Source organism: Pongo pygmaeus, chromosome 13 (assembly GCF_028885625.2).
Source record: "Pongo pygmaeus isolate AG05252 chromosome 13, NHGRI_mPonPyg2-v2.0_pri, whole genome shotgun sequence".
Classification (NCBI taxonomy): Eukaryota; Metazoa; Chordata; class Mammalia; order Primates; family Hominidae; genus Pongo; species Pongo pygmaeus.
Window position 1 is genome coordinate 24,815,584 of NC_072386.2, and position 24,443 is coordinate 24,840,026.

Below are 24,443 nucleotides of genomic sequence, written 5' to 3' on the forward strand. Positions count from 1 at the left end.
TAATCCCAGCACTTTGGAAGGCCAAGGCGGGTGGATCATGAGGTCAGGAGTTCAAGACCAGCCTGGCCAAGATGGTGAAACCCCATCTCTACTAAAAAATACAAAAATTAGCTGGGTGCGGTGGCGGGTGCCTGTAATCCCAGCTACTCGGGAGGATGAGGCGGGAGAATTGCTTGAACCTGGGAGGCAGTTTGCAGTGAGCCGAGATCATGCCACTGCACTCTAGCCTGGGTGACAGAGCAAGACTCTGCCTCAAAAAATAAAATAAAATAAAAACAAAAACAGAAAATAATGCGTATAGGTGAGGATGTGGAGAAACTGCAACCCTGTGCCTGATTGGTAGGGTTGTAAAATCGTGTTAACAGCCATGGAAAACAGTATGGCAGTCCCTCAAAAAATTGAAAATATATATCACCATATGATCCAGCAATTCTGCTTCTGGTGTATTTCCAAAAGCATTGAAAGCAAGGTATTGATGAGATATTTGCACATCCATGTTGATAGTAGCATTATTCGTGATAGCTTACAAGGTAGAAGCAACTCAAATGTCCATCAGTGATGAATGGATCAACAAAATGTGATATACACATACAGTGGAATATTTTTCAGCCTTAAAAAAAAAAAGGAAATCCTGGCACATGCTGCAAAATGGACATACATTGAGGGCGCTGTGCTGAGTGAAATAAGCCAGTCACAAAAAGACAAATATTGTATTTTGCCACCTATATAGATTATCTAAAGTAGTCAGATTCATAGAAACAGAAAGAGTGGTGGTTACCAGGAGCAAGGGTGAGGAGAGAAAAAGGAATAGTTGTTTCATAGAGTTTTAGATTTGCAAGGTGAAAAAGGTCAGGATTTTTGTTTTATAACAAAATGAATTTAACACGACTGAACTGTACATTTAAAAATAGTTAAGATGGTAAATGTTTTATCTGTTTGTTACTACAATTTAAAAAAAGAATGAGGTTGAACATCTTATGTATGTTTCTTGGCCATTAGTATTTTTCTCTGAACTTTCTAAATATGATTTTTAAATAAATGTCTTTTAAAGGCATGTAGAATAATATTAAGTAAATTTCCCATTTACTTAATATTATCTTAGAAAAATTAGAAAGAAAGTTCCTTGGGGGCAGGAATTAAGGTTTATATTTCTTTTTGCCTTCTTTACTGCTTTCCACTGAGAAGATACTTAATAAACCTGTTGACTCTGACTTTTTAAAGACAAATCAGGGATTGTAGGTGAAGTCCATGAGGCACTTTGGAAGAAAGATTTTATACTAAGATCAAAATGTAATACTTCAAAGTTGTCCTTAGTACTTTTTCCCAATAGATAATAAATATTGCCAGAAGACCTAAAGTGTTGGGTGACTAAAATGAATACTGTTTTCTTTTTGAAAAATCAATGACAATTGGGGGTAATTTACAGATATTTTTTGAATTCTACCACCATACGTTCAAACATGATTTCTATGATACTAATCTCAAAGTATTTTTCAGTTGGTTTCATAAAAGTCCACATTTTTTTCTTTCTTTTCAGGTTATTCTGGACTTTATGAAGCCATTGAAAGTTGGGATTTCAAAAAAATTGAAAAGTTGGAGGAGTATAGATTACTTTTAAAACGTTTACAACCAGAATTTAAAACCAGAATTATTCCAACAGATATCATTTCTGATCTGTCTGAATGTTTAATTAATCAGGAATGTGAAGAAATTCTACAGGTAAGTTAATATAAAATACTAAAATTGGGGGAAATAATTATAACATGGGAAGGTCTTCTGTTTTCTATACTGTTTTAGACCTGAGAAAGATCATTGAAACCCACAAAAGTACTCATGGAATAGTAGTTTTTTTGAGACGGAGTCTTCCTGTGTCGTCCAGGCTGGAGTGCAATGGTGTGATCTCGGCTCATTGCAACCTCCGCCTCCTGGGTTCAACCAATTCTCCTGCCTCAGCCTCTTGAGTAGCTGGGATTACAGCTGCGTGCTACCATGCCCAGCTAATTTTTGTATTTTTAGTAGAGATGGGGTTTCACCATGTTGGTCAGGCTGGTCTCGAACTCCTGACCTCGTGATCCACCCGCCTTGGCCTCTCAAAGTGCTGGGATTACAGGCGTGAGCCACCGTGCTCAGCCAGAATAGTACTTTTAATGTGAACTGAGTAATTTTTATGTCACAAAGTTTTTTTGAAGTTTGCCCTATTTTCAGTTAAAATCACCACAGTCTGTGAACAGTATTTTATGCAAATTTAAATTGAACAGTTGAGCAAATGAGAAAGGGCTACAGACTCTAGCAGTTAAGTGTTTAGACTCTGGACACAGATGAATTTTGTTAGAATCATAGCTCAACCACTAGCGGTATGATCTTGGGCAAGTTACTTAGTTTCTCTGAATATCTATCTGTTTCCTTGTGTGTAAAATGGAAATAATAATGGTACCTTATTAATATGGTATTTTCATAAGGGTAATGAGATAATATATGTAAAGTACTCATGTATGTCTTGCACAGAGTATGTGTACAATAAACTTTAGTTATTATGATTAGTAAAAGTCATACAAATTCCTCAACCCTGAAAAAAAATTTGTTAATATTTTGTTATCTGTTTCCAAATATTGCTATATGCCAATATACCCATGTTGGGAATGGTTGTCAAATGATTATTTTCCTAATATTGCTGATGAGGATAGGTATAAGAACTTAGAGGCAATGAGAAGGCTTGGCTTGACATAGTGACATCATGTATAAAGGACAAGGATGAAGGAAAAAGTATCTTAAAAGACTGTGTTGGATGGGGCAAAAATTGTCATGGATATGACCCATTGAACCGTAATGTACAATGGCTTTAAATCAGATAGTACATGACTGACATTTCTTCAGTAAAAACTGATAAATGGAAAACTTTTGAGATAATTGATCAATAAACTACAGTTATCTTGCTTAGATTTGTTCCACTAAGGGGATGATGGCAGGTGCAGAGAAATTGGTGGAATGCCTTCTCAGATCAGACAAGGAAAACTGGCCCAAAACTTTGAAACTTGCTTTGGAGAAAGAAAGGAACAAGTTCAGTGAACTGTGGATTGTAGAGAAAGGTAAGACAGTGTACCCTCCTCACAGCTCTACTTAGGGCTCGCTCATTCCAACTGGCCTTTTACATCCCATCAGAGAGGTGTTTTTCCCCTCAGATAGCCAGAGCTACATCTCTAATGCGAGACCAGCAGGAAGCTGGATTCTGGGAGGGAGGCAGTTACTTGCCTACAAAATTAGTTTAGTTGCATATAACCCCTAAAAATGGACTGGGGAAAACCATTGTCATCCAGAATTAGCCCATCTGGCCCAAAGGATTTGAGGAAGGCAAAATCCAAACTCCCAGTCTAAGTTTAGATTATCAGAGAAATAGCTTGAGAATTCTAGAGTTAAAGGTTCAAACTCCAGGACTTACCCCCTTTTCAGAGTAGATTTCTTGATAGACATTGCCTGGTTCTCTTACTGGAAGCCATCTGGAACCGAATCCGACGGATGAAAGAATTGGTTGTCATTAAGTGTCTGAACTACCATTTGGTTTCTTGAAGCTGACACTCAGAGCATTGTTTCAAAGGCTGAGTTTGGTAAACATCTGAATATCTGGTCTTAGCTTTCCTAGGCTTCTTTAGATCATAAGTTGTTTCAGAAACTGTATAAATACACATCTGATTTATTGGGTCAAGAGTCAGTCAGAAAAAGAAGACATGAATGTCTGCTAAATCATGCTTCTTTTTTTTTTTTTTTTTTTGGTGCATACGAATCCCTCGGAGGTCTTGTTAAAATGAGGATTCTGATTCAGTAGGGCAATACATTCCACACTTTGGGTAATATAGCTCTAAATTACATTGGAGGTCAACTCCAAATTGAGATTTTAAACTCAAAATGATTCTTTTAACTGTTTTAAAAGGTGAAGGGGAGTGGTTGGGAGAAATTTTAATAGAAGTTTAAAATCTTAGTGTTATGACCATTTTGTGGAGCTTTCACCATCAAAACTATAATCAGATTATGTGAAGATTCTGAGACTTTTTTGGTCTTAAAAAGGTATAAAAGATGTTGAAACAGAAGATCTTGAGGATAAGATGGAAACTTCTGACATACAGATTTTCTACCAAGAAGATCCAGAATGCCAGAATCTTAGTGAGAATTCATGTCCACCTTCAGGTACCCGGCATTGTTTGTTCTTTTCCATAATGGTGCTCTTCTGCTATTTGGTGTGGGGACATGTTTTGCAGTACCCAAAGTCACAGCCTTGTGAAAGGTTTTGTAAGGAAAATTAAGAAAGTAAAGAGAATTTATGTGACAATAGATACTTTTTCTATATTTAGAATGCCATTCTCTCGTAGTTCTTCCACTATCTTTTTTTCTTCTTTTACTATCTTTTTTTTCTTCTACCACTGAGAAAGTATGGGCATGTCTATATGTCTATATTGCAAATAGAGTCTTCAACAAAACCCAGTGTCTATGAATTCCCAAATCAGCCTTGCTTTCTAAAGAAATACTACTTCTATTTCTGAGTCACTTGCTCAATTTCCTTTTAGGATTCCTGGGCTGCCCTGCAAGTGGATGAAGTTAGTGTGCTACCCAAATGCGCCTGGCTGAGAGGTTGAGTAGGGGCTGAGATCCAACCTGTGCCATTTGCCACACAGTGCACTGACGGGCTGTGTCCTCCAAGAGGAGCTCCTTTTTCTTATTTACACAAAGGCACTGTATAAGTTAGCTGTGGCCCTGTGAGGCCCCCTTATGCTTCTCAAAGCATATTTTCTTGATGGTTTTATGAGACCAGAAAGTTGCATAATATGCCATAATAAAAAGTTATTTATAAAAGAGTATCAGGAAGGAAATTGGGATTAATAATGAGTGGTGGTAGAAGAAAAATGATATTAGAATAACATCATAAAGAGAAAATGTACAGATTACTTCTGCAACTGAATGTTACAAGTTTTTTTGTTTTGTTTTGTTTTTTTGGTCATTTCAGAATAAAATCTGTTACCCCTTGGGAAAAAAAAAAACAATAAAATCAATGAATATGAGTTGCTTTAAATTTTCTGACACGTGAAGATTCTTGCATGCCTTTTGTTGTTGTTGTTGTTACTGTTTTTTGAGACGGAGTCTCTCGCTCTGCTGCTCAGGCTGGAGTGCAGTGGCACAATCTCAGCTCACTGCAACCTTGGGTTCAAGTGATTCTCCTGCCTCAGTCTCCCAAGTAGCTGGGACCACAGGCATGTGCCACCACATCTGGTTAATTTTTGTATTTTTTTTGTAGAGATGGGGATTTCACCACGTCGGCCAGGCTGTTCTTGAACTCCTGACCTCAAGTGATCCATCCACCTCAGCCTCCCAAGTGCTGGGATTACAGGCATGAGCCACTGCACCTGGCCTTTACATGTCTTTTGTGTGAGTTTAATTCACTTAACCTTTTAGAAATTCTCCCTTTCTCTAAAATGGATAGGTTAGACTCAGTAGATAATTTCCAAAGTCTTTGCTAGCTCTTAACGTTTTATATGCCTACCTGTTATTGAGATAAAGCCTTTGATTATTTTTTAAAACTTCTGGTTATGTTGAGAGAAAATATCATTTGAGAACTTGAAGAATGACAGAGCGTTATTGCTCCTTAATAAGAAATTGCTTTGAGAATCCAATGTTAACAGTTTGGTTTTCTTCAAAGATCGTGGGAGGATTTGTTGCTTTTTTTGCATACAGCATTGCCTTTAGTGGACAGCTTGTCTTACCCTGAATTGGGCCATTCTTGCTTTGGTTTCTCTTTGTTAGCCTTCCATGATTGTATAAAAAATAATTCATGTTTTTTTTTTCTTTCTTGCCATCAATACTTTGTCACTGAGAGAATTCTGTACTTCAAATTAGTGGAAAAGCTAGAATGGTTACCAAGAGAAAGGATTCTAAACTTGCTCCAATGAGGCTCTTCTTGCTGGAGTCAGAATTTGTGGACATTAGACTGTAGCTATTGCTGTTATTCCTCAGAGCAGGAACTGTTTGGTAATTTTGCTCCTTTTGTATTCCAGAAGTGTGTGATACAAACTTGTGCAGCCCGTTTAAATCAAGAAATTACCAATTAGAGCTTGCTTTGCCTGCTATGAAAGGAAAAAACACAATAATATGTGCTCCTACAGGTAAGCCTATTGCCATTACTTACATAGATTTTCTGTTTGCTTCCTTTTTTTTTTCTTTTGTTGAATACTGGGACAGAATGGGCAAGTTTCAGTTTTTTCCTTGTTCCATGTGTCTTTTGAGAAAACTGTCCTAATTTAATCCTAATGTATTTTATGGGATTATGTACATTAATTAATTAATGTACATAATTATGTAATTAATTAATTATGTACATTAATGTATTTAATGTATTTTCTTTACCTTTCATGAGAAGATAAAGAAAAGTGTCCTCTTTTAGCTTGCTTTTGGGTCCTGGCTGTTGGCATGCTACTTAGGGAGCAGCTTGATTTTTTTTAGTCATAGTGTAAATTCTGTAATCATTAACATATTTAAATTATCAACTAATTAGTCAGCTCAGTGGTATTAGAAGAGCCAAAAATAAACACGTTTCTAGAGAAATATCTAACATATGAGTTACATGTTTTCTTTTTTCCTTACATGTTAAAAGGTTGTGGAAAAACCTTTGTTTCACTGCTTATATGTGAACATCATCTTAAAAAATTCCCACAAGGACAAAAGGGGAAAGTTGTCTTTTTTGCTAATCAGATCCCAGTGTATGAACAGCAGAAATCTGTATTCTCAAAATACTTTGAAAGACATGGGTAGGTATAATAGTTGCTTCAACTCTTTTTCTCCAGCTTCATGTGATTGATGTGTTTTCTGTTTTGTTTTTGACAAATGATTTTAAAAAATTTATATTAGATTCAGCTTTTATATAATCCAGATGTTATTCCTTCATGGATTCAAGTCTTTTTTGTTAGATGTACCAGAAATCTTAAACTCCCCTGGTTTGCCCTTCTATGGGGAGTAAATGACTTCAGGAATAAATTTGATGTTTACGTGGCACATTTAACTTCTTTAGTGATTTTATAATTTATTTGATATTATTCTTTTATGTACTCTTTTCTCTATTAGTGACTTAAAATAATATATACTACTATAAATTACAACTAGCTTGGATTTATTGATCACTTACTATGTGTCAGGCTCTGTGCTAAGGACTTGCCTACAGCTATTCTTCTTTTGGACTCAGGGAGAATTTAATCAGTTGATGTTCTGATCTAGCATTTCGTCTTTGTAGTTCCTTATTCACATCGTGGTTAGTAATATGGAATTTCTGTCATTTCCCAGGTATAGAGTTACAGGCATTTCTGGAGCAACAGCTGAGAATGTCCCAGTGGAACAGATTGTTGAGAACAATGACATCATCATTTTAACTCCACAGATTCTTGTGAACAACCTTAAAAAGGGAACGATTCCATCACTATCCATCTTTACTTTGATGATATTTGATGAATGCCACAACACTAGTAAACAACACCCATACAATATGATCATGTTTAATTATCTAGATCAGAAACTTGGAGGATCTTCAGGCCCACTGCCACAGGTATCTCCAAAGTCAGACGAATACTTCAGAAGAGCTATAATCTTCCTAACTCCTATTTTCTTACTCTTATGGCCACACTGAAGATGTCCTTCTCAGGTCCCAAGTCCATATTGTACAACTCATTATGAATTCTGGTTCCTTTATTCATTTGTTCACTTAGTAAATATGCATTATGTGTCTCCATATGCCATACACTGTGTGTTAGTAAAAACAAAAAAACAAAAGCCCTACCCCAGCAGGAAAGAGTTATTTGAGGGGTTGTGGAAACATTGTACCATTTCTCAGACAGCTAATGATTTTGAATGCTCCTTACAGGTCATTGGGCTGACTGCCTCGGTTGGTGTTGGGGATGCCAAAAACACAGATGAAGCCTTGGATTATATCTGCAAGCTGTGTGCCTCTCTTGATGCGTCAGTGATAGCAACAGTCAAACACAATCTGGAGGAACTGGAGCAAGTTGTTTATAAGCCCCAGAAGTGTAAGTTGGATCCAGTAACAAGCCTTTGAGATTCTGTTACTCTCTGCTACCTCTAGTTCAGAGCCATCTAGACGGATACTGAACTTTGACCCTCTCTGTGTTTAGTAGAAAATATTTAACCCCAAACTTGAGTAATAGTCACATTTTTTAGCCTCTCTAACTGAGCTCTCATCCCAAGCAATGGATGAACCTCAGAAGTGGCCTTAGAGAGCAAACGTTCTTCCTCTTTGGTTCCAAAAACCTCTTCTAAATGTACTAGCAATGCAAAGGAGGTGATGAGAGAATTTAGGCATCAGATAGCCAAGAGCTGGGTTCACTCAGCCTTTTCCCATGCTCTGTGCCTGTGTGTTCATCACTGTTTGAATATGTATTTGATCATTTTAGTTGAAATGGAATGATCTGAATTCATGATGTCACTCCTCCAAAGATCAGATATGATTTTTTAATAAGACTAACAATTGTTTATTGATGTTATTATTATACTAACCCTGCAAGGAAGAGAGGGATACAGAAAATATATATGACTTCACCCTTGCTCTCTGAGTAGTATGTGACTGTATGTCTGAGGTGGAACAAATAGACATGTAATAGGGAGTGGTGTAGATAAGTTCCTTTTTGAAGGCTGCTTGTAAGTAAGGATTTTGATGTACCTGATCCCAACTTTTCAGTGTCACATATGAATTTCTTTACAATCCGGTTCCTCCTGCCCTCTGAGCATCATCACCTCCAAACATTCATAAACCCAACCATGTTGCATTCCTCTGGGCTGCTCAATCATGCCGTGTGCTTTCTCTCTCCCACCTTTTGTCTGTGCTTCCTTTGTACATCACTGCTTTTTTTTTTCTTTTTCTTTGCCAAGTTGTGATGGAATATACATGACTACTCTTGCTTTCTTCTTTCTTCTTCCTGTATTTATTCTAAATTCTGACTTCCCTGGAAGAATCAGGTGTTACTTTCCCTGTGTTTTGTGATACTTTGTGTGAACTACTTCTTTTTTTTTTTTTTTTTTTTTTTTTTGAGACGGAGTCTCATGCTGTTGCCCAGGCTGGAGTGCAGTGGTGTGATCTCGGCTCACTGCAAACCTCCACCTCCTGGGTCCAAGTGATTCTCCTGCCTCAGTCTCCTGAGTAGCTGGAATTACAAGCATGTGCCATCACGCCTGGCTAATTTTTTGTGTTTTTAGTAGAGACGGGGTTTCACTGTGTTGGCCAGGCTGGTCTTGAATTCCTGACCTCAAGTGATCCACCCTCCTCGGCCTCCGAGTGTTAGGATTACAGGTGTGAGCCACCACACCCGGCCACACTTTACATGTACTTCTGTTAGAGAACTGCTATGGTTAGTTAGCCATGTATATTTCTCTCCCTTAAGATCACAGCCCTGTATGGAGCATGAAGTGTGTTCTTTCAACTGTCTATAATCAAAGCATGGCACATTGCAGGCAATTAATAATTAGGCTGAAATAATATATTGATCAATGGTAGGATCAGTGTGAATACTACTGGGGGCTGTGTGGGGAGGGAGAATATCAAAGCACAGAGACAGAGTTAGATTGTGGCACTTGCAGAGACATGAGAGATGCCAGCCTCATCAGAGAAGAGGTAACAGGACAGCCACAGTAAGAAGCTGGTTAGGCCGGGAACGGTGGATCACGCTTATAATCCCAGCACTTTGGGAGGCCAAGGCGGGTGGGTCACCAGCCCAGGAGTTCGAGACCAGCCTGGCCAATATGGTGAAGCCCCGTCTCTACTAAAAATACAAAAATTAGCTGGGCATGGTGGTGTGCGCCTGTTGTCCCAGCTACTTGGGAGGCTGAGGCAGAAGAATCACTTGAACCTGGGAGACGGAGGTTGCAGTGAGCCGAGATCGCACCACTGTACTCCAGCCTGGGTGACAGAGTGAAACTTGGTCTCAATAAAAAAAAAAAAAAAAAAAAAGAAGCTAGTTAGACCTACACCATGAAAGACAGATGTTAGAATCAGTACAAGAAGCAACAGGGAGCCATTGCATTTTGAGCATTTGTTATATCATCTGGACCACCTGCCAGTGAGCCTGGAACCTTAGGTTTTTCAGAGGAAGTATCAAAGGCAGAGAAAGGTTTTAGAGATATCTACTTTGAACTACAATCTGTCCTTCCTGAAAATATACTTACTCTTTTTTCTTTTTTTTTTTTTTTGATGTCTCTAGTTTTCAGGAAAGTGGAATCACGGATTAGCGACACATTTAAATACATCATAGCTCAGCTGATGAGGGACACAGAGAGTCTGGCAAAGAGAATCTGCAAAGACCTCGGTGAGATAAATCTCATATTTTGTGTTTTCTCTACTTGGGAATAGCCATTTATTGTTCACTATCGTCTTTTTGCATTCTCCTTAGTTCAGACAATGTCAAGACCATATCCAGAGGTGTCTTCCTTGATTATAGGTTGTTTAGGAGCCTTATATGTCCTCCTCTATTCTTTCTTTCCTTTTTTCTTTTTTTCCTTTTAAATCCAAAGTAAGTTCATCCAGACACACGCACCTGAAAAATTACCATACTTAAGTCAGTTCATTGCTTTCTCTACCTTCTAAATCAGCTTTCCCTCCTGCCTTTCCCGTTTACCTGAATGAAACCACCATTCCTCTACTGGCTCAGATTTATACCTAGGGGCAATCACCTAGCACATTTCCCAGCATTAAAGGAGTGCGACTAGCTAGAGATGGGCCAGGGGACAGTGAAGGGCCTGGATTTGAATTTTATCCTAAAAACAATGGGGAAAAAAGTGAAGATTTAAAACTGATTAGTGACGTAATAAAGATACCAGTGAATGAGAAGGACCAAAGAGAGGCAGTAGAGATGGATTGGAGAAGGAAGGAGACACATGTGAGATGCTTCCAACTGTGAGTGTTATGATTGAATGGCTAAACGGATTTGGGTGGGGATGAGAAAGGGGCGGGAGGGGCTGATTTCCCCCCAGGCATCTGGCTTAGGCACCTGTATGAATGCCAGTGGGTGGTCCTGGTACCAGGACTAGAAGCAGCCTTGGCAGGTACAAGGTTTTGAGTTTTGAGTTTTAGAGATGTTAAATGTGACGTCTGTAAGACACCTCATGGAGTCTCTCCTCTCACACTTATTTTGCTTTTCTCTCCCCTTTTCTTTCACAGTTTAATTTCTATTATAATTGTTCCAACAGCCTTCTAGCTGATTTTGCCTACCTCTGCTCTCTCTTCCATTCAACCCCCCATGAACTAGTTAGTCTTCATGAATACATTTTATCATGTCCCTGTCCTGCTTAAAAACCCTTTCTTTGCCTACAGGAAGTTATACACTTCACGCCTCTAACCTGCAGTCTGAGCTCTGCCTGAATAACCAGGTTGTACTTATCTTTCCAGTGTTATATTCTACTACTTCCCTACCTGAATCCTTTTGATTTAGCAGTTTCCTGAATGTGTTCATGCATATGTTCATTCATTTAGTGCTAAGGAATGTGCTAGGTGATGGGAATACAGCATGAACCCTAAGATACAGCCCCTGACCTCAGGGCATTTCTAGTCTAATGGTAAGGCCAAAATTAGAGAAGTAATACTAATACTAAAGCAGCTGGTGTGGTGGGGGTGTTAAGGTGTGTTTCAGGCACAGGGAATAGCATATGCAAAGGCCAGGAGACTAGAAAGAGTATGGGGATTTCCATTAATCCTGTAGAATGCTGAAAGGAGAGTGGCCAGAAATGAGAAGCAAAAGCAAGCAGAGGCCAGATCATGGGGAGGAGCCTGTGAGCTGGGGCAGGATTTTGGCTGCAGGAACCCACTAAAGGCTTTTAAGCAGTGGGGTGGGATGGTTTCTCATCTGCAATTTTGCAAACTCCCTCTAACCACTGGGTAGAGAATGGGTTGGAGGGAACAAGGCAAGAGGAAGGGAGACCAGTTTGGACATTGTCATATTATCCAGCAGCACAATGATGTGGTTTGAATTGGGGAAGTAGCAGAAGGATGGAGAGACGGTGATGGAGTCATGTGAGTTTCTATTTTCTTACCCCTCCCACCTCAGGTACCCTGCCTCCACCTTTTTGCCAGTCCGAATCCAGTTAGCTGCTCATTTCTAAATTGCTTAGGCTATTTTTACACCTACCCAGGTTCAATCAGTACCTGTTGGCTCATCTTCTTTACTGCTGGCCGCCTCGTTGTAGCTGCAGCTTGGAAAGAAGCATGTCAATACTACTTGTTTGGGTAGCCTCCTTTGTTCCTATTATTGAAAATGAATGAGTGAGGGGAAGAATTTAACCCAGAAATAGAGCTCTTGCTTGTGACTTTTGTTGTACTGTGCTTTTCACGAGGGGCCCTGGCGAACTGATACCAGAGTAACTCACAGACTCAGCTGCTTGAGAACACAGCCATAGTCTCCTCATCTTCTTATCCCCAGCACCCTGCACAGAGCCTGGACCACAGCAGATGCTCCAGCTTTGAACCAAGCAACTGAGGCTTATCCTAGGAGACACACACAGACAGATGCATCTGTGATAAGTGTCTTTTGAGGGCCGATTCTATGCTTGGCCCTGAGAATGCTGCTCTGGAGAACAGGAGGCCCAAGTTCACAGCAAAGCAGAACATACGGTGTACTGAGTCCTAAATCTCCTCCTTGATTTTTTTTTTTTTTTTTTTTTTTTAAGAGTCTCACTCTGTCGCCAGGCTGGAGTACAGTGACATGATCTCAGTTCACTGCAACCTCCGTCTCCTGGGTTCAAGCGATTCTCCTGCCTCAGTCTCCTAAGTAGCTGGGACTTCAGGTGCGCGCCACCACCCCCAGCTAATTTTTGTATTTTTAGTAGAAACGGGGTTTCACCCTGTTGGCCAGGATGATCTCAATCTCTTGACCTCGTGATCCATCCACCTGGGGCTCCCAAAGTGCTGGGATTACAGGCATGAGCCACCGCGGCCGGCCAATCTCCTGCTTTTATATATCCTCCTCTGATGAAGCTCTTGAGACCTGTTATTTTTACTTCTTCATTTTTAAAGGCAAAGTTGGGTTTTTCATGTCTACTGTTTTATTTCTGGGCTGCTTTGGTTGTCAGCTCATAGAGCCAGTAGAGCTTGGGCATCTGACACATGTGGGTTTGAATTCCTGCCCTTTATCCACGTACTTGCTGTGTGACTACGGGTAAATTACTTATTATTTGGCTTTTCTGAACTTCAGTTTCCCAATATATGAAATGTAATATGTATCTCATGGGTTGTGAAAATTAAATGAAATTATGAATGTAAGGTTACTTTGATTCTTGGTACACAGTACTCAAGCAACAATCAAACACACACACACACACACACACACAAACACACAGATGAACTGCTTAAAACTCAACGGAGGGAACAAGGCAAGAGGTAGGGAGAACAGTTTGGAAGTTGTCATATTATCCAGCAGCACAGTGGTGTTATCTGAATGGGGGAAGGAGCAGAAGGATGGAGAGATGGTGATGGAGTCACATGAGTTTCTATTTTCTTACTCCTCTCACCTCAGGTACCCTGCCTCCACCTTTTCACCAGTCTGAATCCAGTTAAATAGTTTTAACTAGACTACTTAAGACTATTTCAGGAGGAATATCCTGTTTGTAGAGAGTAAGAAAGAAAATTAGGCCAGGTGCAGTGGCTCACGCCTGTAATCCCAGCACTTTGGGAGACCGAGGCAGGCGGATCACCTGAGGTCAGGAGTTCGAAACCAGCCTGACAACATGGTGAAACCCTGTCTCTACTGAAAATACAAAAATTAGCCAGGCGTGATGGCACACGCCTGTAGTCTCAGCTACTTAGCAGGCTGAAGCAGGAGAATCGCTTGAATCCGGGAGGTGGAGGTTGTGGTGAGTCAAGATCGCACCATTGTACTACAGCCTGGGCATCAGAGCAAGACTCTGCCTCAAGAAAAAAAAAAAAGAAAAAGAAAATTAGAGGGCGAGGCCTGTTTATAACCCTAAATGACTGACCATATGAGACAATGAAAAACTTTTTTTTTTTTTTTTTTACAGAAAACTTATCTCAAATTCAAAATAGGGAATTTGGAACACAGAAATATGAACAATGGATTGTTACAGTTCAGAAAGCATGCATGGTGTTCCAGATGCCAGACAAAGATGAAGAGAGCAGGATTTGTAAAGCCCTGTTTTTATACACTTCACATTTGCGGGTACGTTCCTTTTTTTAAGAGTCGTATTCTGGTCACAGCACCTACTGGGAGTGGCACCGTGGAAGCCAAGATAACATCAACTTCTCATCCTGTCCTCCAGAGCTCACTTAGGAACCTTTCCAGAAAGTTCTTATGAAGCAAACTCCAAAAGTTGTCCCATTCAGCATCATCTCGGTTTGCTTTCTGAAATTTCATACTGCAGGCAACAGGACTGAAATAAAGGCTCAGATTCTATGCCATGCCTGTAGCATTAACCAACATGGTTGGAAAAAATTGGGTGATGGTGAGATAACATTATTCCAGATACAAGACCAGTCCAGTGACAGCATCTTGAAAGCTCAGCAAGTGGAAAGTTCTGTTGCCATGTCCTGAAGCACACATTTCTTCACCTTTGGTGACACCCCATGCTCAGAAATCCAGGTTCTCTGGCTCACCAAGAAGTTAAGGAACTATAGTGACAGCTATCACCTCTGCTTATCCAGCCATTGAAAATATATTAAAATGCATTCAATTAGCATGCATTTGTAGAATTTTAGTTAGCTTAGTTGAACATTTGATGGATGTGGTCAGGGCTATCATTTTGGAAGGTACACTGACAGTTTAGTGATGGCTTCAGATGTCTATAGAAATTAAGTGAAATGTTGGAATTATGAGGCAGGTTGATGTGGAGGTTGATTTACTTTCCTTATTTTTTAATTTTGATATTTGTTTTTCATGTAGTTTTTCTTTTCTAAGGTAAAATTCAATAATCCAAAGTGATGATAATTAATGTTGCTAATTGAGATTTTTTTTTAACAGTATTTGGTTCAAAGATTTTGTTACAGAACTGCTAGAGGCCATTCATCTTTAAAAAGCTAAGTTGGAGTAGATTTGAAAAGTTTTCTTAAAACAATTCGTTAAATACAACGAATTGAACTTAAATACAGTGAATGTGTTAGACACTGGAAGCATATTGAGACAGTTTTTACTTTCAACAGAAATATAATGATGCCCTCATTATCAATGAGCATGCACGAATGAAAGATGCTTTGGATTACTTGAAAGACTTCTTCAGCAATGTCCGAGCAGCAGGATTCGATGAGATTGAGCAAGATCTTACTCAGAGATTTGAAGGTGAGTGGTGTTTTCAGAGGAGGAAGCCACAGGAGCATTCTTGGTGACTGGAATGACAAAACAAACATGTATTGCATTTAATATGTATAAACTTGGGGATGCTTAGGGAGTTGTCCTGGATGTAGGAAGATGGAGATGGTAGGACTATTTAGCTTCAGTGAAATCTAGTACCTATGGGAAGAGTCTGTTGCTTATACCATTCCCTATTTAGAAGAAGGAAAAACAAGATTTGCAAAGGGTGTTTCCCATATGGTTCACAGACAGTAGCATTCTTTTTGTTTAACGTTCTTTTTTAGTAATTTTATAAAGCTTTAAAAAATATGAAAAAGTGTTTTAACGATATTAAAAAGACCATAATTTATATATACTTTTTTTTTTTTTTTTTGAGATGGAGTCTTGCTTTGTCGCCCAGGGTCAAGTGCAGTGGCTCAATCATGGCTCACTGCAACCTCTGCCTCCCGGATTCAGGTAATTCTCGTGTCTCAGCCTCCCGAGTAGCCAGGACTGCAGGTGTGTGCCACCACACCCGGCTAATTTTTGTATTTTTAGTAGATGGAGTTTTGCCATGTTGGCCAGATTGGTCTCGAACTCCTGACCTCAAGTGATCCACCCGCCTCTGCCTCCCAAAATGCTGGAATTACAGGCATGAGCCACTGTGCCTGGCCTATATATATATTTACATAAAGAGGAAACCAAAATGGCACATAATCTCACTGCCTGCATATGATTAAAAAATAGATATTAAACAAACAAAAAAAGTTTTCCTTCTCCCTGTTTTCAATTCTTTCCCAAAGGTAATTACTGCTAATAATTTTGGGGTTTTTTTTGGCCTATACCTAAGTATTTACTGTACATATGTGTAACCAGTACTGTGCTGGTAAATATTTAACAACCCACTAGAGAAAAAATGTATGCATATATATGTACATAAGCTTATTATTTTATTGATATAGAGGAGGTATACAAATCACAATTTATAAATAATAATAAAAATAAACTATTCTTTATTGTAAATTCCACATAGCCAATTGGTTCTCATAGAATGCTTTTGGTGGTTTTTGCAGATTTTTTGTATCCATGGCCAACCAAGGGTTGCAATGATGAAGTGTGGTTCTTTCTGATATGGTTGTTGGTGTATAGTTTCATTAATGTTAGAAGATAAAGATGAAACAACAAAGGTGTATGTTGTAACTTCACTCGTTTGCCAGTGATGCAAGCAATTTTTTGTTGAATTGTATAATAGTTTTCCAAAAACTGGGAGAATGTTTCTCAATATTTTGTGCTATTCAATGTAATAGCTAAATTTAATCTGTATTATTATTTTTTGATCATGTTCATAAGTCTAAACTCTCAACATAAATTAAGCTGGGCATGGTGGCTCACACTTGTCACCATGGCACTTTGGGAGGCTGAGGTGGGTGGATTACTTGAGCTCAGGAGCTGGAGATCAGTCTGGGCAGCATGGCGAAACCCCATCTCTATAAAAAACAACAAAAATTAGCTGAGCATAGTGGTATGCTCCTGTGGTCCCAGCTCCTTGGGAGGCTGAGGTGGGAGGATCACCTGAGCCTGGAAGGCAGGGGTTGCAGTGAGCCGAGATTGCACCACTGGACCCCAGCTTGGGTGATAGAGTGAGTCCTTGTCTCAATCAATCAGTCAATCAATAAAGCACTGATTTTTTGTGTTTTCTTGATTTCCATGGTATAACTGCTTCCACTGTAGTGAAATTCCAGGCTACCAACATGATGTCATTGAACTAGTGTTAAAAAGAGATGAGCAGCAGCACATCATTCTATAGTATTTCTATCATATAGATACAATAGATCTAACTAACCTCAAAAGCGTAGATAATTGTAAAAAGTAATAAAATTTCACAATTGGCCAGGCATGGTGGCTCACACCTGTAGTGCCAGCACTTTGGGAGGCTGAGATGGGTGGGCCACCTGGGGTCAGGAGTTCAAGACCAGCCTGGCCAACATGGTGAAACCCCATCTCTACTAAAGATACAAAATGTTAGCCAGATGTGGTGGCATGCACCTGTAATCCCAGTTACTTGGGAGGCTGAGGCAGAAGAATCACTTGAACTCAGAAAGCAGAGGTTGCAGTGAGCCGAGATTGCACCACTGCACTCCAGCCTGAGTGACAGGAGACTCCATCTCAGGAAAAAACAAAACAAAACAAAACAAAACAAAAAAAAACCCCCAATAAAACAGAAACCACAACAATTAACTCCCATAGTCCCATAGTCTGGTATGATCTGGCTGTAACACACCCGTTTTAGAACTATGTATTTTTTTTCTTTTTCCTTTTTTTTTGAGACAGAGTATCATTCTCTTTCCCAGGCTGGAGTGCAGTGGTGAGATCTTGGCTCATTGTAACCCCTGCTTCCCAGGTTCAAGTGATTCTCCTGCCTCATCCTCCTGAGGAGCTGGGATTATAGGCGCCCATCACCATGCCTGGCTAATTTTTGTATTTTAAGTAGAGATGGGGTTTCACCATGTTGACCAGTCTGGTCTTGAACCCTGACCTCAGGTGGTCCACCCATCTCAGCCTCTCAAAGTGCTGGGATTACAGGTGTGAGCCACCGCACCCGGCCTGACTATATTTTTAAAGATGGGATCATACTGAACATACTGTCCTTACCTTGATTTTTTTAACCTTAAAATATTTTTGTTATCGTATATATCATGTACATAGCTCCCTTATTAATTTTCACAGCCACATTGTATTAACATCAGATGCATAGCCCATGATCTTTTGAACTGTTTCCTTATTGTTGGGCACTTAGGTTTTCTGTTTTTCTTTTATACCCTAAACAGTGGTACAGTGAAATCTTTGGAGACCTCCTCCATAATTTTCTAAATATAACTGTGTCTCAAATTCTTAGATGTAGAATTATTGGATCAAAAGATGTGTGTGTGTATTATGTTTTGATATATATTGCCAAATTACCTCTTAAAAGGTTGTACCAATTTAAAACAGTACTTATTACTCATAAAATTCTGGTCAAAGATTTAGAGATTAGCTGTTTGAACGATAGCTAAAGGTCACAGTGTGTTCTAAATTTTTAGAATTTATAAGCCATTTATAAAATGTTTCCCATTTGCAGAAAAGCTGCAGGAACTAGAAAGTGTTTCCAGGGATCCCAGCAATGAGAATCCTAAACTTGAAGACCTCTGCTTCATCTTACAAGAAGAGTACCACTTAAACCCAGAGACAATAACAATTCTCTTTGTGAAAACCAGAGCACTTGTGGATGTAAGCTTTTTCTCTCCTTGTAAATAACAAATGGACCCAGCACTATTCATTGAAAAGATTGGGCTGGGTATGGTGTCTCACGCCTGTAATCCCAGAAATTTGGGAAGTCGAGGCAGGAGAATTGCGTGGGGCCAAGAGTTCAAGACCTGCCTGGGCAACATAGTGAGACCTCATCTCTTAAAAAAGAAAAATTAGCCGGTGGTGTGCACCGGCAGTTCCACTTACTTGGGAGGCTAAGGCTAGAGGATTGCTTGAGGCTGCAGTGATCATGAGAGCGTACTCCTGCACTCCAGCCTGAGCAACAGAGGTAGAAACTGTGTCTAAAAGAAAAAAAAGCCATTTTCTCTCTATGGTCAAGAAACCATATATGTGTATATGTGAGTCTGTTTTGGGTTTCTCTATTCTGTTCTGATTATATGTTTATCCTTACACTAATACTCTAATGCCTCACTGTGTTTTTTGTTGGTTTTTTTTTTTCCCACTTACAGACAGGGTCTCACTCTGTCACCTAGGCTGGAATGCAGTGGCGCAGTCAGGGCTCTCTGCACCCTCAACCTCTCAAACTCAAGTGAGTCTCCCACCTCAGCCCCCTCTCCCACCATGCCTGGGACTACAGTCATCTGCCACCATGCCCAGCTAATTTATTTATTTATTTTTGTAGAGATGGGGTCTTGCTATGTTGCCTAGACTGGTCTTGAATTCCTGGCCTCACAAAATCCTCCTGCCTTGGCCTCTCAAAGTTTTGGAATCTGGCTTCATGCTGTCACTATGTTAATCACTCTAATTATAAGTATTGATACTTGTAGAGCAAGCATTTCTTCCTTTTTTTACTTTTTAAATTTTAGTCATTTTGTGGGTAGGTAATGATACCTCAATAGAGTTTTAATTTTCATTTCACTAACGAGTAATATGGCTGAACATCTTTCTTCTGCTTATTAGCAATCTGTAACTGCCTTGGTGAGGTGTCTGTTCAGATCTTTGAAAACCAATCTTTTGAAAAGATTGGTTTATCATCTGATTGAGTTTTTGAGAATTCTTTTTATAGTCTGACAAAAAAGTCCTCTGTCAGAAATGTGATTTGCAAATATTTTCTTCTGGTCTGTGGCTTGTCTGCTTATTCTCTTGACGGTATCTTTTGCAGATTGAAAGTTTTAAGTTTTGACAAAGTTCAGTATATCAGTTTTTTCTTTTATGGGTTTTTGCCTGTGGTGGTATTATCTCTAAAAATCCTTTGCTTACCTAAGGTCACAAAGATTTTCACTATGTTATCATCTAGAAGTGTTACAGCTTTACATTTTACATTTAGGTCTACAGTCAATTTTAAATTAATTTTGTATAAGGCGTGAGGTATTGGTTGAGATGCTTTTTTTTCTTTTTGTGTATGGACATTCAGTTGTTCCAGTTCTCTATGTTGACAAGACTATCCTTTCTCTATTGAATTGCCTTTGTAACTTCTGAAAACATCAGTTGACTATGTTTGCATGGATCTGTTTCTGGATTCTCTATTTTGTTTATTGATCCATACATATACCTCTTCACCCATTCCATGCTGTCTTGATTACTGTAGCTTGATAGTAAGTCTTGAAATGGGGTGATGTGAGTCCTCCAATTTTTTCTTTAAAGGTTTTTTTTAGCTATGTTCCTTTGCCTTTCTATATACATTTTAGAGGCAGCTTGTCCACATCTATGAAAAAGTCTGCTGGGATTTTATTGAATCTGAACACAAAATTGAGGCTGGGCATGGTGGCTCATACCTGTAATCCCAGCACTTTGGGAGGCTGAGGAGGGCGGATCACTTGAACTCAGGAGTTTGACATCAGCCTGGCCAACATGGTGAAACCCTGTCTCTACTAAAAATACAAAAATTAGCCTAGCGTGGTGGCTTGCACCTGTAATCACAGATGCTTGGGAGACTGAGGCAAGAGAATCACTTGAACCTGGGAGGCGAAGGCTGCGGTGAGCTGAGATTGCACCACTGCACCCCAGCCTGGGTGACAGAGTGAGACTTGGTCTTGAAAAAATAAAATATTTAAAAAAAATACATAAAGATAAAATTGGGGAGAAATGACATCTTGACAATATTGAGTGTTCTAATCCATGACCATAGTGTATCTCTTTATTTATATATGGCTTCCATATTAGTTATATAATGCTGAGGAACAATTACCCTAAAACTGAGTGTCTGGAAACAACAAACATCTATTATCTTACAATATCTGTGAGCCATGAATCTGGAAACAGTTTAACTGGGTGTTTCCAGCTGAAGATCTCTCATGAGGCTGCAGTGAAGGTGTTGGCCATGGCTTGACTGGGGAAGGTTAACTTCCAAACTCCTCTCATATGGCTGTTGGCTGAAGAGCCTCTGAGTTCACTCATGTGGGCCTCTCCACAGGTCCACCTCACAGAGCAGTGGATGGCTTCCCCTTAGAGAGAGTGATCCCAGAGATTGAGATAGAGGGTGTCTAATTTGGAAGCCACAGTCATAACTTCATCTTGGAAATGATGCCACATTGCATCTGTTGTATTTTATTCATTAGAAGCAAGTCAGTAAGTCCCCTTCACACTCAGGGGAGGGGATTACATGAGGATCTGAATACAGAAGGTGGAGATCATTGAGGGCTACCTTAAAGGTGGACTAACCAGATGTTCTTTGGTTTCTTTTAGCAGTGTTTTGTCATTTTCAGCAGATTCTGCACGTATTTTGTTAGACTTATACCTAGGTATAAATTTTTTGATGCTATTATAAATGGTACTTTGAAAACTTTTTTTTTTTTTTTTTTTTTTTGAGACAGGATCTCACTCTTATTGCCCAGGTTGGAGTACACTAGTGTGATCACGGCTCACTGCAGCCTCAACTTCCCTAGCTTAGGTGATTCTCCCATCTCAGCCTCCCCAGTAGCTGGGACTGCAGGTGTACACCACCACACCCAGCTAATTTTTATTTTTATTTATTTATTTAATTTTGAGATGGAGTCTCGTTCTGTCACCCAGGCCGGAGTGCAGTGGCACAACCTCCGCTCACTGCAACCTGCGCCTCCCGGGTTCAAGCAATTCTCTTGCCTCAGCTTCCTGAGTAGCTGAGACTACAGGCGTGTGCCACCATGCCCAGCTAATTTTTGTATTTTTAGTAGAGACAGGCTTTTGCCATGTTGCCGAGGTTGGTCTTGAACTCCTGGGCTCAAGTGACTCTCCTGCCTCGGCCTCCCAAAATGCTGGGATTATAAGTGTGAGCCACTGTGTCCAGTACTTAAAAACTTTTGAAATTCCAATAGTTTGTTGCTAGTATGTAGAAATACAGTTGAATTATGTATATTGATCTCATGTCCTGCAATCATGCTAAACTCACTTATTCTACATACCCACTATTTTGAACTTCTGTTTTTTCTCTTAAAAATGTCTTAGAGATGGCCAGGTGCAGTGGCTCATGCCTGTAATCCCAGCACTTTGGGAGGATGAGGTGGGTGGATCACGAGGTCAGGAATTCAAGACCAGCCTGGCCAACATGATGAAACCCTGTCTCTACTAAAAATACAAAAATTAGCCATGCATGGTTGCTGACGCCTGTAATCCTAGCTACTCGGGAGGCTGAGGCAAAGAATTGCTTGAACCTGGGAGGCAGAGGTTGCAGTGAGCCAAGATCGTGCCACTGCACTCCAGCCTAGGCGGTAGACCAAGACTCCATATCAAAAAAAAAAAAAAAAAAAAAAAAGTCTTAGCGATTGAACCGTATCAGGTCACAGAGATCTATGCCATTTTAGTTAATTATTACATAGAGTTCAGTTCCAAAATGCTTTTTTTCTCAGGTTTGTCAGTCTGAAAACTGTACGTGTACTAACTTTAAATTTTTTTCTTTTTGCATGTATTTCAATATTGAATTAATACAAATGATTTATAAGGAGTGTCCAATTGATAATTGCTTTTCATTTTAGGCTTTAAAAAATTGGATTGAAGGAAATCCTAAACTCAGTTTTCTAAAACCTGGCATATTGACTGGACGTGGCAAAACAAATCAGAACACAGGTATTTATATATAGTGAATTAGATTTAGTGGATTATGCATTTAAGAATATGTGTGTGTATGTGTATGTATATGTGTGTGTGTGTGTATATATGTATATTTCAAATTCTGTTTTAATATATATTTCAAATTCTGTTTTAATGCTTGTATCAGTCAAGGTTTAACCAGAGAAGCAAAAGCAGTGGGGGATTATACATATATATGAGAGGTGTGTGTTGTATATGTGTCCACATATGCACATATACAGAGATTTCTTGCAAGGAATTATTTTACACAATTGGGCTGGCAAAGCAAGTCTGAAGTCTGTAGGGCAGGTAGTCAGGAAGGGACTATCAGGAACAGACTGGAACCCCACAGGCATGAGCTGTTTGGAGTCTCTGACCTCGAAGAAGGCCTAAGCCGTCTTTTAAAAGCTCACCTGATTAGGCCAGGCTCACCTGGAATGAACTCTCTTTTGATTTAAGTCAACTGAATTAGGGACTTGAATCACTTCGGTAAAATCTCTTCAGAGCAGTACCTAGATGAATTACTGGGAACTGTTGTTTGGCCTAGCCAAGTTAATGCATCAAAAAGCCATCACAATGCTCAAATGCCAAAAACCACTCCAGTCTCTTTCCTTGTAGACATTGCCTCCTCTCATATGTCCTGCAGACAAAGCCAGGGTTGTTTTTTAAGTCATGCTTGAGCGCATTATTATCCTGCTCAAATTTTCAACCAATAGATTAAGATTATCTAGAAATAGAAATGTTCTGTTTCTGTTTTATTGTTATTCTTTAAGCAGTAGATATGCATAGCCTTTGTGTGTATTATGTATTTTACAATGTTAAAAAGTCCAAGCAGACAATTCTGAAATCCAGCTAGAGTGGTCAAAGGATAAAAGGCTGCCTGTGTTATTATCTGGGAGGATCCTAGGTGGCCCGCCCTCATCCTGACCACCTCACAGCTGTGCCCCCCACCCCTCAGTGATTGGTGCTGACAAGTCTTCCTATTTAGTGTTGTGTATAATAAGCACCTCCCATACCCACCCTGTCGGTCCCCAGTTATCACCCTCGCACTTTCCCTTCATGTAATTTTTAAACTTCATAAATATGAAAAGTAGATTCAGATCTTAAAGAGTGGCTCACCAAATGAAGTCTAACACCATATTCTTGTGGTTGGGATTCAAAGTTCTCTGCAATCTGACTTCAACATGAGTCCCACTTGATTTTCAAACTTTGTTGTTACTCCACAAATAGACACTTAGGAAATATTTTCTTATTGGTTTGTTCATTTATTCATCCATTCATTCAACAACATTTATTTATAACTTATGCTGTGCCAGGCATTGTGCTTCTGCCATGTAGCCTTCCCCAACCTTCAAAAATTGGTAGAGATCTCCTTCTTCCACATTCCCATAGCATCCTTTCTGTGCTCATCACACTCAATTATAGCTTCCTATTTATATTTTTCTTCCACAAAATATGAGCTCCTTGTGGATAAAAATGGACCTTTTAATCATAATTTTTATCTGACAAGCCGTAATTGCTGAATAAATGTTTGACTGAATAGATGAATAAATTAAGAAATTAGTCACATATGATGTCTGTTCCAGAGATGCTCATTGTTTAGTAGATGATGATGGTGAAAAGAAATTGTTTTGCTCTTAGCAAAATATATCTCAAGATTTGGGCTGGAAATATATTAGGAAAAAATTGGAACTTTTATTTATTTCATTTTATTTTATTTTATTTTTGAGACAGAGTCTTGCTCTGTTTTCCAGGCTAGAGTGCAGCAGTGGCACAAACTCAGCTCACTGCAACCTTCCAGTTTCAAGTGATTCTCATGCCTCAGCCTCCCAAGTAGCTGGGATTACA

At 39.4% G+C, this 24,443-nt stretch overlaps 1 protein-coding gene across 2 annotated transcripts in view; it reads left to right on the forward strand.

Moving 5' to 3' along the window:
- The window catches only part of RIGI (RNA sensor RIG-I), a 78,104-nt gene that overhangs the window by 37,761 nt on the left and 15,900 nt on the right, over nucleotides 1-24,443 (forward strand). For both annotated transcript variants that reach the window (XM_054502885.2, XM_063650244.1), the window contains 12 exons: nucleotides 1,538-1,719; nucleotides 2,939-3,086; nucleotides 4,060-4,179; nucleotides 6,039-6,146; nucleotides 6,635-6,788; nucleotides 7,318-7,576; nucleotides 7,892-8,054; nucleotides 10,239-10,343; nucleotides 14,044-14,201; nucleotides 15,179-15,314; nucleotides 18,424-18,572; nucleotides 22,502-22,592. In XM_054502885.2, the coding sequence (XP_054358860.1) occupies nucleotides 1,538-1,719; nucleotides 2,939-3,086; nucleotides 4,060-4,179; nucleotides 6,039-6,146; nucleotides 6,635-6,788; nucleotides 7,318-7,576; nucleotides 7,892-8,054; nucleotides 10,239-10,343; nucleotides 14,044-14,201; nucleotides 15,179-15,314; nucleotides 18,424-18,572; nucleotides 22,502-22,592 (1,773 nt within the window). The remainder of the gene's footprint in view (nucleotides 1-1,537; nucleotides 1,720-2,938; nucleotides 3,087-4,059; nucleotides 4,180-6,038; nucleotides 6,147-6,634; nucleotides 6,789-7,317; nucleotides 7,577-7,891; nucleotides 8,055-10,238; nucleotides 10,344-14,043; nucleotides 14,202-15,178; nucleotides 15,315-18,423; nucleotides 18,573-22,501; nucleotides 22,593-24,443) is intronic.